The sequence below is a fragment of the Drosophila sulfurigaster genome, chromosome 2R (assembly GCF_023558435.1).
Source record: "Drosophila sulfurigaster albostrigata strain 15112-1811.04 chromosome 2R, ASM2355843v2, whole genome shotgun sequence".
NCBI classification, from domain to species: domain Eukaryota; kingdom Metazoa; phylum Arthropoda; class Insecta; order Diptera; family Drosophilidae; genus Drosophila; species Drosophila sulfurigaster.
Genome location: NC_084882.1, coordinates 10049398 through 10063231, shown reverse-complemented (window position 1 = coordinate 10063231; position 13834 = coordinate 10049398). Strand labels below are relative to the sequence as shown.

Genomic DNA, 13834 nt, shown 5'->3' with positions numbered 1-13834 from the left:
TTAACGATTTATTAACTGTCAGTTATCGCTGATAACTTGAATTTTATTTATTTACTATTGAAACACAAAAATATGACGACTTAGTTATTTTCAATGTTAATATCAGAATTAGATTGTTGTTGAATAGAAAATTTTTATCGATATCAGAATCGATGGGATAGGCTTTGATGGAATAATCTAAACCAGTGCATCATGTGAATCATAATTGCTTTATTTACAAACATTTTTCTGGTCATCACTTAATCAAGAGATTATACGTTTGATTTGGCGCATAAATCTGCAAAGGATTCGCCGCATAAATAGTGACCGGCAAATTCCACACCATGGTTTCAACAGGTAGCTCCGCGGGCGCTTTCAACTCGCCCGCGACTGGATTTGGAGTGCCAAAGTCCATCATGACGCTGGTGACGAACTCGAAGTGCAGCCGCCACTTGACATCCACCAGATCCGTGCGAAACGTGGGCGTCACATGCAATGGAATGGGGACCACAACCTGCGTCTGCAGCGTTGCATAACAAACCTGCAGATAAAACCCTAAAATGTTAGTTTTCGGTCATAGATTGTATTTGACTAATCGAACCTGATGCGAGGTGGAAATCGTGCTGAGTTTGCCAGTAGGTACATGCTCATCCTTGTTGCGTGCACTTCCCGATGTTTCCGACTTGTGCAGATTATCCACAGCAATTCCGCTAGCAATGCTCGCCATATCAAACGAGTTCAGAGAGGATACATCATCGCTTGGTGTTGCGGGTTGCAATGCATCTGGTTGTGGTCTAATGGGCAGCTCCTGTTGCTGCAGCTTCACGGAGAACTGCACGCAACGCACCTGACAGTTGCCAAAGTCCAGACTACCCACAATGTCCTCGCCCAGCTTGTAGGCGGGCTTAAACAGGCAAAAGCGTCCCACGAATCCTCGTTTGTTCGAGATTCTGTAGAACTTTGGAGCGCGCCTCGCAGTCACATTCTGGAAAAGCAGCAAAATATGTAAATTTAAATGCAGAAAATATTAGTTTAGGAAGGAAGGAAGGATCTTCCATGAATTTAAGTTCATTTCAATAATGTAAATTTATAACATTTCATTTTGCAGCAGAGCGATCTCAAACTATTTTGTTTAAAATGTAGATACTAATCTTTTAGTATGTCGCAAAGTTAAGTTAGGCCATCATAGCTTGCACTTCAACCTTTGCTTATCGAAGAAACCATAAGTAGCTATTTAATACATTTCTCGACAAACATTGATTATCCCAAAAATGTGAAATTTCAAATTTGATAAATAATCACCTTTAAATGATGCCAGCTGATTTCCAGTTCGCTGATCTCGCGCTTCTCCAAAAACGGATTCGTCGGCGCCAGCTCCTCATTCGTCTCTACCGTGACAGGCAATTCATCCGGTCTTGCTATCAATGGAATGGGCAGCACACGGATGGGCACCGTTAGCGTCTGCACCTTCGACTTGACGCGCTGTGTAGCAATGGTGATCTTGTAGAAATACCGAATGTCATGGCCACGATATGTTGGCGGACCGTCGCGCGGCACCATCTCATTGAAGAAATCTATATAATGGAAATGGATTCATTAGTTATATATTGTTTAATCACGGGATTACTGCCTCGCTCTTACACATCTTGGTCTCGCCCGGTTGCAGCTTTAGATCGCAAAAGAGAATCTTCGGCTTGGTGGTTACAATGACTTCGCCTGGCGCTTGAGTTACTGCATCCAGCGCTGTGCGTCCAATGAGCTCGGTCAGCTCGGCGGTCTTGTCATTCGAAGGCGTACTGTAGCTAGTTTTGCGATAGCAATGCAACTGCACCGAAGCCCAGGCCAGGTTCTCCAAGCTACAAATCAAATAGTTAAGCATTTTGTAGTTCATTTAAAAAAGGGATAATCAAGTGTGCTCAATTGTCAAATACCCGGTATCCAAATAAAATTAATGCACGAGTAAAAAGTAACTACCAAAGTTTATTAGACAGCTTGAAATAATGTTTGCTTATGTTGGAAAGCTACAACTGGTTCGTGTCTTTGATAAGCACTGATTGAAGTAATTTCTTTGGTTTACGTCCTAGCTTAATAAACAACAATGATTAATTAAATTCATCATTTTGAATAATTTAAGACGAATTAAAATATAGATTCTAATGAATAACAATTGAATATACATATGGGTAATTCCAAAACGGAATTTGTCCCGTGCGAGACTCTTTACATTAAAAATAACATAAACTGAAACAATTTTGAAAATAAGAAAAGTTTATTTTTATAGCTCTAGATAAGTACTTTAATTAGAGCTAAGAATGGTTTTGGAATTTTTTTTCTGTTTTGTTTTCTGATGTGATAATTGCAAAAATTAACCGATTCGTACGCAAAACCAAAAAATGAACGAAATTATATATTTTATCGGAAAACAGATCAAGTTCCTAAAATCAATCTTAGCTCTAAATATAGTGCTTATCTAGAGCTTTAAGAATAACATTCACTTATTTTTAAAATTGTTTCAATTTATGTTATTTTCACTGCAGTGAACTGTAAAAGTCTCGCACGGGACAAAATTTCGCCATGGAATTACCCATATACAATACTATCTATATTAAAAATATATACAGTTTCATCTCATTATATCCAAATACAGATCTCAAGAATACAAAATGTAATGTCTGCTTTTGGTTGTTTAATTTTGTGCAAACACATAATACCCATTTACACTAAGAATACCGGGTATAATTCTCGTAACTTGTATTTTCAATTGCCACGAACATAGTATACCCTATTACCATAAGAATCTTAAGTATAACTTTGTTTACTTTGTTGTGTTGGCATTTCGATCCGTTGACTCGGCAAACGTTTTGTGGGTGAACTCTATTAAACACTCGACGCATTCGCCCGTTGCATAGATTGCAGAATCTGCACGCACTAATTTTGCTTTGATTTCAATCATTTTATTGCATTTTATTCGACTTTTGTTTGTCAATTATTTAAATTGCTTTTACACTGCTTATTAGGAATTGTTTTGATTACCGCGACGCGTAGCCCGTTAATAAGCGCAAGCACAGTTTGAACAGGCCAATAGGTTTTTATTTACATATATATTATTTGTTATGGAAATATAAAGAAAATAATTCTCCAAGTGTTTTGTGTTGCTAATCATTTGTTTTCATGTGTTAAAATAGCAATCGACTAGAACTACTCGATTGACGTAAATGCAAAAATCGATATCATACCTTTAACAGAAAGCACTTTAAGTTAATTACCTTGCTCAATGCATTTGTATATACAAATTTGTATTACTAGATTTAAGTTTGTACAATTTACATTTGAAAATAGTTAAAATAAAACTTATTTACAGAAGCTGTTGTTTTTGTAATCGAAATGTTAACACTTATAAACAGCCACTGTTATTTATGATAACAGTGGCATTAACAGCACTGTAATTGACAGTTTCATTTGTTATGTGGCAGTGTTTACATTAAATACATTTTGCAGTCGCTGTTATTTAACAGTAACATTAATGAGTTATCGATAGATCTTTTTGTTATTTCGCTTTGTGTTTTGATTCGTCTCGCTTGCATTGCGTTTCGTTTCGCTATCCGCTTTGAGTTCCAATTCAGTCGTCGTCGCTTTCAAATGTGCTACGCGCGTCGTTCGCGCTTTGTTCGTTTCACAAATTCGTTGAGTTTCCAAGAAAATAATTGCAACATCAACATCGCAACAACAACAACAGCAGCAGCAACAACGCAACAAGTGTAAAAGTGTTGTGCACATGCGTATTTTGCATTAAATTTAAAAGAATATATGTGTAATTATTTACAGTGCAAAACAAGTGTTGGCAAAATAAAGTTGCTCTTTTCTGTTTTTAACAAATAAAATTGTATTTTGCATTCTGCGCGATCTGCGCCGTGTCAAAATGTGCAACAACAACGAAGTTTACAAATATTTAATTGCTGCGTTAATTTAATTAAGCAGCAAATTCGCTTTTTTACAAGTGGTGAATAGTGAAAAATTGAAATCGAAAAAATTGTTGAATGTGTTTCTTTCTTTATGCTGGGATTATAATAAACGTGTTCTTTTGGATTTAAATCACACGGCAAAACGTGCCAAAAAGGTGAGTAATATACGAATTATGTGTATTTGCAATTAATCTGTTTGTTGCGCTTAATTAAGCGCTCTCTTTAAAAATCAAACAAATAAGCAACAATTGCCATGTCCGGCTTAGCAGCAACAACGGCAACAACAACACCAATGCATTCCAATGGCATCGCATATTTTGCTTCGTTTTATTCTCTTTAGTGTTGTTGGTTGGTTGGTTGGTTGGAGAATGTCGGACGCCACCCGCTATATTTGCCTATTCGCTCGCACTCACATACTTGCTTTTGTTGTTAGTTCTTCCATCTGCATAGGTAAAAAGACGCGATGTTAATTCGGATGTGGTTTTGCGCTTCAAAATCTACACACAAGAGAGCAGCAACAACACAATAAGAAAAGGGTGCGTCGACATTCATTGTTGTTGTTTCTTACTGTCTTCGTTTCTCTTCTTCTCTGTTCTGTTTTGCTGCTTTACTTTTGCTGTTCACCTTCGTACGGTTATCGCATCGTACATTTTGCTCTGCCGTTTCGTTTTGAAGATGTTGCTGGGGCCAAGTCTCCACTCACTCACACACGCATGCACACCCTCACGCACACAAGCACAAGCACAAGCTATACCTGTTTTTCAGTTGAGCGCAGCCGCCGCCGTCGTCGTCGCTGCTCGCTGCTCGCGCCTCGCGAGTGCTTTCGGACTCACTCTATTGGAGCCGAGCGCCGGCGCGACGTTGACTGGAAGATTGGAATTTTTAGTGCAGCTCTCAAGCTAGTTGCTGTTACTGTTGTTGTTGTTGGTGTCTTGCTATTCTCTTTGACAACAGGTTTATAAGTGCACACACTTACTTAGTAGATTGGCTTTTACATACTACTTATTTAATTCTACTACGTTTTCCAAGCTACGTTTTTGTTTTCAGTATGGCGCGCGCATTTGTTTTTTTTAGCTACTTTCGGTCATTGTACTGCTTATTGCTATTGCCTATTGCCTCTGTTATGCAGTCTATGTGTGTGAGTGTTCTGTTGTCTTGCCCACCGCCTTCGCAGCCGTCGCAGCAACAAGAACAACTACACTTATGCAGCGAGCCTGTTTTTTTGTTGTTGCGGTTTTGCTTTTATTTTTCTACGCCAATTTGCAGCTCCATTTTGGCGCCTTGCGTTTTGTTTGCTTTGCTTTTTTTCATGGCAAATTGAACTTTGTACTTTTTCGGTTCGCTGCATGAGTCACTGCAAAGCATTGACTTCAAAATGAGCTTAGCTTACTCGAAAAAACTGTAATTGAAAGCTCGCAATATGGCAACATTATTTCATATCTTTTGAGTTTTGTGCGCTCATTGTGACTGTAATCTTAGAACACTTTTAATCAATACTTTACCCCATATTTACCTTATCGAAAAAGTAAAAAAAAAATATTTTGAAAATGGGAACAGATAAAACTCAAAGTGGTATTGGCCCATAAAATAACATAGAATGCACATGATAAGAAAACGTGTTCCAAATACGGTAAACAAAACATCAAAAACATTGTTTCCAAGAAGGTGCGCAAAATAAATAAAAAAGTAAAACAAGAAAAAAAACAAACTCACAAGGCAAAGGAAAAAAAGCAAAACAAGTGCAAAGGCGTATGGGGAAATGTAGGCCGACTGATCCCAACCACAGCCAAAGAGGCAGAAAGAGACGAAACTAGCACGCACATACACCTCTGCGTTGCGCCATGTGTGTGTGTGTGTAGTTACAGGTGTCAGTTAATCTAATTACGACACAGAGCATAGGCTCAAATCAAATATTGACTCATTGATAAACAGAGAAATCTAATGAGGGCGGCACTTTCTATATTGACAAATTTGTACATTACATATTTGTATTTATTTGAGTGTGTGTGCACAAAAAAGAGATGCGTAGCCCTTGACTTGAATGCAGCTGTCAACAAAAATAGACTCGATGCAATTACAATTACAATAATGGTGCGCATTTTAATACCCTGTAAATGTAAAGAGATGCATTTAGCATTACAAATTCGAATTTTTGTTATATGTTTATGTGTTTATGTTATAATTTATTTCGATATTTCGATCATTTATTTAATGTAATTTTGCTATATCATCTAATTCTTATTTTAACTCAAAATTTTCTTCTCTTGATAGCTCTTCTCTATATAAAGACAATCGTTGACATTATAGAGATGGTATCATTTATTTTATACGACTTGACATACTTTTTATTTACCATACTATACTTCTTTGTGCGAATTTTGCATACGATCTTCTTGGCATTGTTGTGCAGTGAGGCATTTTACTTTTGGCCCCCACATTTAGACCATCCTCTTGTTTCCACGCAATCTTTTTTTCCGTTTTTTTCCTCTTTATGCGAGGCTATTTTGCAATTCGTAATTGGAGTCTGAGTCTCAAACTCTGTGAATGTTTATTTTTGGCTTTTGTACGCCCAGAGTTCGGTTCGTTCTCCTCCTTTTTTTGGCCTTTTTGTTTACTTTCGCTTTCGGCGACTGGCTTTTGTGTATTTCATGCCTTTGCATGTTCCTCGATTCGCATTCATATTGGGTATCTGTATCGTTTGTTTTGCACAAATTATAGTTTATTATGCTTAAGCTGGAAATTGGAGCTTTTTATTGCCGCTGTTGCCGCAGCTGCGTTATATTTTCTTGTTCTATGCTGTAAGGGAATTGAAATCTCGATCAAATTGAATTCCCATTCAGTTGCCACAAGCAGCAAACTGTGAAAAGCGAGAGCAATTTCTTGTTATTTGAGTTGAGGAAATGAAACTATTTATAATTCTAGCGCAAACTTTGGCGGGGAATGTGTGAATGGGCAATAAATAATTGAGATCCATTTAGATATGCCATAGAAGTAAACATTTATTGATCCCAAGAGTATAATTTTATTATACAAATGTTTATTATAATATTGTATTGAAGTTTTAAAAGATTGCACTCAAATTATCGTTCTTTATCAAAATCTGCGGATGCATTGAGTTCTGCAATAATTTCATTACTAACGGAAACGTTTCAAAATTGGTCTTTAAGAGCTCTAATAATACGTCACAGTTGCTCTACTTTGAATTTGCGATTCTAAGCTGTCCGGCAAATATTGCAGCAAACCGGACGCTGTCACAGATTAAAGATAAATCATAATGCTTGCTTCCGGAGTCGGAGTGCGGACGAATGTTGACATTTTGGATTAAAAGCAGAAATTTGCAAAATGTTTGCGCTGCGAAGAAAGCAAATGAAAAGTTTGCGGCAAACAAAAAGCAATGAAAAATGTGCCGAGGTAGAAGACGACGACGACGAAGGGGAGGCTGGAAATGGATTAGACATTTGCATTGATTTAGTGCGGTCAGTGCCACGCCCAGCGAAGCTTGGCCGCCCCTCGAGCCAACGTTGTCGTATATATAGAAGTAAACCCGTTTCGCAAATCGAATGCGCCAACAGCTAAAAAGCTAAACTTGTTTTTCGCTTTTTACGCTTTTTCGCTTTTTTCGTTTTTCGCTTCCACCGCCTCTGACCGTGATTTTGAGCTGAATGTTTGCCCATGAGTTTTGTATGCGCTCGCAGTGTGAGCTATTGTAGAGTCCCCATTCGAATTGACGACAAACACACACACACACACAGATACAACCCGTATGTGTGTGTATTGTTCTACTTTATTTGCATGTTGTGTGTGCGGTTTCATGCACTTGGATAAATCTACTTAGCGCACATTTTGTGTGAGAAAGTTGTAGACCAACAACACCGAGTCTCGACCTAAGCTGAGAGTCTCTGTCTCTGTCTCTCTGTGCCACAAGTGGAAGAATTGCATAAAACGACGACGACGCCCTCATGCAATTGTCCAGCATGCAATTCATGGATGTTGCTTGTTCCCATCGGCTCGCTACCTCGCCACCTCGCCACCTCGCCCCTGCCTGCTCCGCCCGCAGTCTTTAACTGCCTCTCAAGTGTGGCCAAGTCTCTTCCCGCACATTCCACACACTCAACACACACACACACGTCTCACATTACCCACAGCTTCGAGTTGCTTTTGAAGCATTGCGAAAATCTCTTTCTACGCTGCCTTGTTATTTGTTATTGTGTCTGCGACTGAGACTGAGACTCGGACTGGGGAGCTCCACTTGAGGAAGAACTAAACCGTAAACGGGCTGCCGCTTGACGGACAACTGGAATTTGTTGTGGCATACATATTTTGAAATTTGCCTGCCCCAAGAATGCGAATGCGAATGCCAAAGCGAATTCTGTTCAACACATTTTCGAATAATAATTAAGCAGTGAAAATATTCGCAACTTCGGTGGAACAACATTTCGAAATTTACTTGGAAACAAGCTTATTTAGAAACTTATAAAATAAGTAGATGGTAAAGGGTGTAACTAAATATTGATTATATTATATATTAATATAATATCAAATTGTGAATCAAAGAATAATTGAAGAGTTTATAAATATATAAAATATATATAAACATAAAGTTTAAAAAAATATATCGAAAGTGTGATAAATAAATATAAACTAATATTAATAAAAAAAAAAACAATAAAAAGGAAAACTACTTTTAAATAAAAGCAAAACAGTGCGGTATTGTTCCTAAAATATACCAAATTAAAATACCACACATTTATACGAAAGGAATATTAGTATATTGATATAGTACTACATTTAAAATATACCTACCATAGGGTATAAAAATATATCAGATTGTCAGCCAAAGTAACTATGACTTGTAGTGACAAAGAGGAATTGAACTAAGGAAATATAATTAAATTTTGTAAACTTATGAAGTCTTAAAAATGAAACACATTGGAAAGGTAAATAAATTAATTATAATAGTCGTCATTTAAAATTGAAGTTAGCTACTACCATAATATACTTAAAGCGTAAAAACCTTTAAAAAGTGAATAGAACTTGTATAGAGACAGATTTCGACATGGAAAAGTAAAATGATCGCATTACGATAGTTGGCAATCAATTTACTAATAAATTCTGAATCGCATTACAAATGAAAACTGTTTGTATTTGAGTTTGATTGATCAACAATGAAATCATTAAAAACTCTTTCAATTAGATGTCAGATTGCAATCGAGTTTAAATGGATGCTGCCTCTATTGGCCTGGTTAAGAAGGGATAGCCAAGTCAAGCACTCTCTAAAATGATCGAGTGTGTGAATTAAAAAAGGGAAACATTTGCTTAAAAGAAGCATTCGCATTCGTTTTCTTTCATACTCGAGTCGAGTGTCGAATGACGAATGACGAGTGTCGGCTGATTGACAAGCGGCATTAATATTGATGGACAGAAAAGTGCGACACAATAAAGGTGCCACAATGGCCCAGGAGGTAGAGATGCAACAGGCCTAAAAAGGCAGCAGCGGTTTTGCTTCAGCGTCTTCAATGACTGTACTTTTTTTGTTGTGTGTTGCCCTGAAATTGTCAATTGGTATAATTCATAAAACTGAAAAACGGTTTTCCCAACCACGTTCTGCGCCAGTGCACCGAACCCTGCTTACTTCTCTCCCTCTCTCTCCCTCTCTCTAGCTCTCTCTGTATCGCTCTCTTAACGATCCTTTAGTTGGCCTCTCTCTCTGCTTAGGTACAGCTACCTGCCCTTACCACGATCATAATGATCACCAACAACATCGTAATGATGATCTTGATTTTACTCTGTTGTACCTGGGCTCAGCCCTCCTCGACTTTTCGATGGCAATAAGTGTGTGTGAGTGCGTGTGTGCATGTGCGTGTTGTCGCTACGTTTCCACCCCTAACATAAACACCAAGTTCACAGTTGATAGTTGACAGTTGCCGGGCCATAACAATAACCAAGAGCAACAACAAAATCCTGTCCCAAGAGCTCTGAACTCTGAATATGCAACGGTATCTACTGTAAAAACATGCCAATGAAGTGTCCCACAGAAGCTTGATTAACTACTTGTCCTATTTAGAACTTACGATTTCATTCGCTAAAAATGTTTGTAGAATAAATAAATAAAATGTTTGTAGAATAAATAAATATTTTCCAAGTTTGATAGGATTTCTATTATGATATAAGAGGAACCCACTTACATTAAATTGCATTAATGGATCTAAAAATTTTAACAAGTTTTCAAATAAAACAAGAAGTTTAATTACCTAATCATCCAATTAAATTCTAAGAAATGTATTATTCTAATTTTATATGTTTGAAATATTTATCTTTGAAGCTGTATTTTAGAATTACAGAAACTGATTTCTTAGGGATAAAAGTATAAAGAAATCACAAATTTGCGGTAAAATATACTTTTTAAGAAGGGTATAGAACATATTCGAATGTCGCATAGACAACTGCAACTATTGCATTTCTATTTTAGAAATTGTGTAGCAAAATACGAAGCTAAGATTCTTTTTATTGCTGAGCTATCCAAGCAGAAAGTTTGTTGACTTCAGCAATGTCTCTTGGCAAACTAAATCCAGAAGTGCTGCAAATATTTTTTACAAGAGCTTTGTGATCACGTAGCTCAGTTATAAATGTAACTGATAAACATTTGAATAGCAATAATAAAAATGCTAAACGAAAAATAATTACACAAAATATTCCCAATACTTTTGCATACTTTATAAAGTACTTCATATCTTTGATCTTTAGCTGCTATTGTGATTCTTCAAATGTCACGTACAAATGAGCAAACCGAAACTAATAGAACCCATAGATAATATCGCAATTATGGTTGACTATATTTCAAGTGCTTTGAAAAGTACTTCAATTATATAAAAGAAGAACATTTCCAACTTCGATGTGAGGAAAGAAATTGCACACTTCTTACTCCTTGTCTGTCTCCCTTGGTGTATTCAAATTTGATTTATGCTTCTCTTTTGTCAAGAGCACATTTCTATCTTCAGTGGGCTTATCTCTCATACATATCTAGGAATTTCTATACAAAAAGTATCTATGGCTGAATTGTTGCGCATGCGCAGCACTCGGGATGCTTCTGTCAGCGAGTTTTGTTTCATTTGTGCCGAATTCTTTTTGTTGTCTCTAATGTTTGTCTCCGTGTATGTGTATGTGTGTGTGGCATTCAGACTGTCTCAGCACACAAATGAATGCATAATGTGGACTTAATGCTCGTCTCTCTGTCTGTCTGTCTGTCTGTCTGCCTGCAAATGTATCTTTATTATAATTATTTGTTATGGCTCTGTTGATGCTCTTTACGTTGTTTTTTTTTTCTCAAGTGCTGCATCTCATTCAAACTAATTATTTTGTCCCGTCTGTCCGCCCGTCTCTCAGTCCGTCTGTCTGTCCGTCTGTCTGTCATTTTGTTGCGGCGGCGCGACAGCTGATTACCTTTGGCTATTTGCTTTTTGGTTTCTGAGTCGAGAGGAGAGGAGACGTCTTCTGCTCTACAAATTATGCTTGTACACTTTTATGTTTGCACCTCTTAACCCCGAGTTCTTCTTTTTTGCTTCTTTCTGCCTTAAATCCCGTTTGTTGGCTCGATTTTTAACAGCTGCAATTTTCACGCTTGCCATCGCTTGGCTGCTGTTACTGTTTGCTTATCTGCAGCAAACTATTTTACAGGTAATTACAAAGATCTTATCGGCTGCAAGTCTTGTGGGTCAGCAGCAACATCATCAGCACCATCATTTCACCAACAGCAGCTGCTGGTCTAAGTGCTAACTAATTTATGCGTCGTCTCTTACTTGACCCAAATTGCATCATTTTGTGGCATAGGCGAAAGTTTTTCTTTCAACATTAAAAAATTTATATACTTTATTTACTACCGCTTAGCTTTTTTTGACAATTAGTTGTAATTGCAAAGATACTTACTGCAATAATAATAATATTCTTAATGAACTTTTTTTCTATCTAGCAATTTTCAAAATCGAAGTTTAACGAGTTGTCAGTTAAATTTTGAATATAGCGTGAGTTTGACAAATATATATTTTTGACAAATATCTAAATCATTGCAAATATATTTAAAAAAAAAAAGTTTAACTTTAAATTGTATATAAAATATTTTTAAAAATATTAAATTTGTTTTGAACTACTAATTTTTTTAAATACATTTTTTATTTAAAATTTAAATTAACATTAATTTTATTGATTAGGCAAAACATTATTATATTTTCTAAAATAATGTTTGATACAAATTTTTATATATTTTCACAAAAATGAATTTTTGTTTTCAGAAATATTATTTATTTTGAAATATATTAATTTATATTGACAATCACTTTTCCAATGCAAAATATATGTTCTATCTTTTAAAATAAAGTTAAAAATAATATATATTTTTTTAAATTATTTAATTTTATTTAAAAAATGTTTAGTTTGTTTATAAAACTTTTTTAATTATATTTGCAATTAATTAATTTATTTGTTTTTACATTTTTGTGTATTTTTATATATATTAAATATGTTTTCAAATATATTTAAATAATTTGTATAAATATTTTCGAAAATTAAATACAAATGGCAGAAATATAAAAGAATCGAAGCATTACAGTGCATCGTTGTATAGCAAATCAATTAACCATATTGCATTATACAATTTGTTGTTGTTGGATTTCAAGAGCTTAAAGATCATTCTACCATTTGCTGTATGTTTGTTACACAACAGCGAAAGTTTAACAGACTTCCGAATGTCTGATTGAAAGTGAAGGGTTACAAGCAAATCAAATGTTTAATGCCATTTTATTAATTTTTTTGTTGTGCATAACATCACAATCAAGCCTTGACCCAAGGTTGCAGCTGGATGAATGAACAGCAATAAATTTAATGTTAATTGTTGTCTAGCATAATTAAACGTCGAAAATCTTGTTAGCCACTAGCATAAGTGTTTGGCCCCACATGCAGCATCGTGAGCCGTGGAATTGGGAAATGTGGCAATGGGGCATCGCCAGTAGTTGCCCAATGCTTGCAACGAACACACACACATACACACACACATATATGTAGTTGACAGTTGCGCCTGCGCAATGACGCAGTTGCATATTAAATAAACATGCCCCAGCCGTGCACATCGGAGGCATTAACAGATGCCGTATAGCCTAGCCGCATAGCTCGTTCCACATTCCACAGTCCACGGTGGTCGAACCGGTTGTGATTGACATACTATATACATATATATATGTATATATTTATGCATAGATCGATGTAGATACTATGTGTGTAATAATCGGAATCCCTCGTTCTTCTCACGGCTGTTGTAATTCGTATTAAGATTTGATTTGAAGTGAGTGACAAGCCATCCACACGCTTCTGATTGCAGCTAACAAATTGCTTTTGGCATTCAATTAAGCCAAACCAAACTGTGTTAACTTTGGCAGCTGCTTGTGACATTTGAAACATATGTGTTAAGTGTCAATTTGCAATATTTAGTAACAATAAGTATTTAGTGAGCTGCAGATAATAATTAAAGTATTCTTTTTATGCCGACAAAGTACTAATAAAGCTAAAATATCTAATTGCACAGATAATATTAGATAATATTTGTTTCTAACCTGTGATTTGAATGCACTAATTTATTTACATCACTTTTGAGTCGATAATGTTTATTTTAGATAATATTCCATTTTTTTGAATTTAAAACAAGTAAGAAATTTATCCACTACTCAGTTTTAATACCACCATATCCGAGAAATATACCGAAATTATACCAAAATATGCCGAAATTATACCGAAAATATACCACAGAATATTTAAAAATACCGAAAGCTATATTTGGTATATCAATATTGTGTTACATTTAACATATTGCTAAGTATAAAATATACCAAAAATGTATAAACTATTTA

General features: G+C 35.9%; 2 protein-coding genes across 2 annotated transcripts in view; one reads left to right on the top strand and one right to left on the bottom strand.

The window, feature by feature from the left end:
• Positions 1–189: 189 nt before the first annotated feature.
• Positions 190–3158, bottom strand: LOC133839413 (RAB6A-GEF complex partner protein 2). The gene is made up of 5 exons (XM_062270968.1): positions 2799–3158; positions 1621–1835; positions 1282–1553; positions 581–964; positions 190–520 (listed from the first exon to the last, which is right to left on the bottom strand). Exons 1-5 carry the CDS (start codon positions 2930–2932, stop codon positions 236–238), a joined length of 1290 nt encoding a protein of 429 aa, XP_062126952.1. The 5' UTR covers positions 2933–3158; the 3' UTR covers positions 190–235.
• A 432-nt stretch (positions 3159–3590) lies between these two features.
• The window catches only part of LOC133839628 (afadin), a 62850-nt gene continuing 52606 nt past the window's right edge, over positions 3591–13834 (top strand). Inside the window, 1 exon segment of the mRNA XM_062271255.1 lies at positions 3591–4096. The gene's annotated coding sequence lies outside the window, so the exon portion shown is untranslated.

Excerpts from the sequence above, each read along its gene's own strand:
- LOC133839413 (XM_062270968.1), bottom strand. The coding sequence starts at position 2,932 with ATGATTGAAATCAAAGCAAAATTAGTGCGTGCAGATTCTGCAATCTAT. Across the intron at positions 1,554-1,620 it reads ACCGGGCGAGACCAAGATGT|ATTTCTTCAATGAGATGGTG; the intron begins GTAAGAGCGAGG and ends TCCATTATATAG. Across the intron at positions 965-1,281 it reads TCAGCTGGCATCATTTAAAG|AATGTGACTGCGAGGCGCGC; the intron begins GTGATTATTTAT and ends CTGCTTTTCCAG.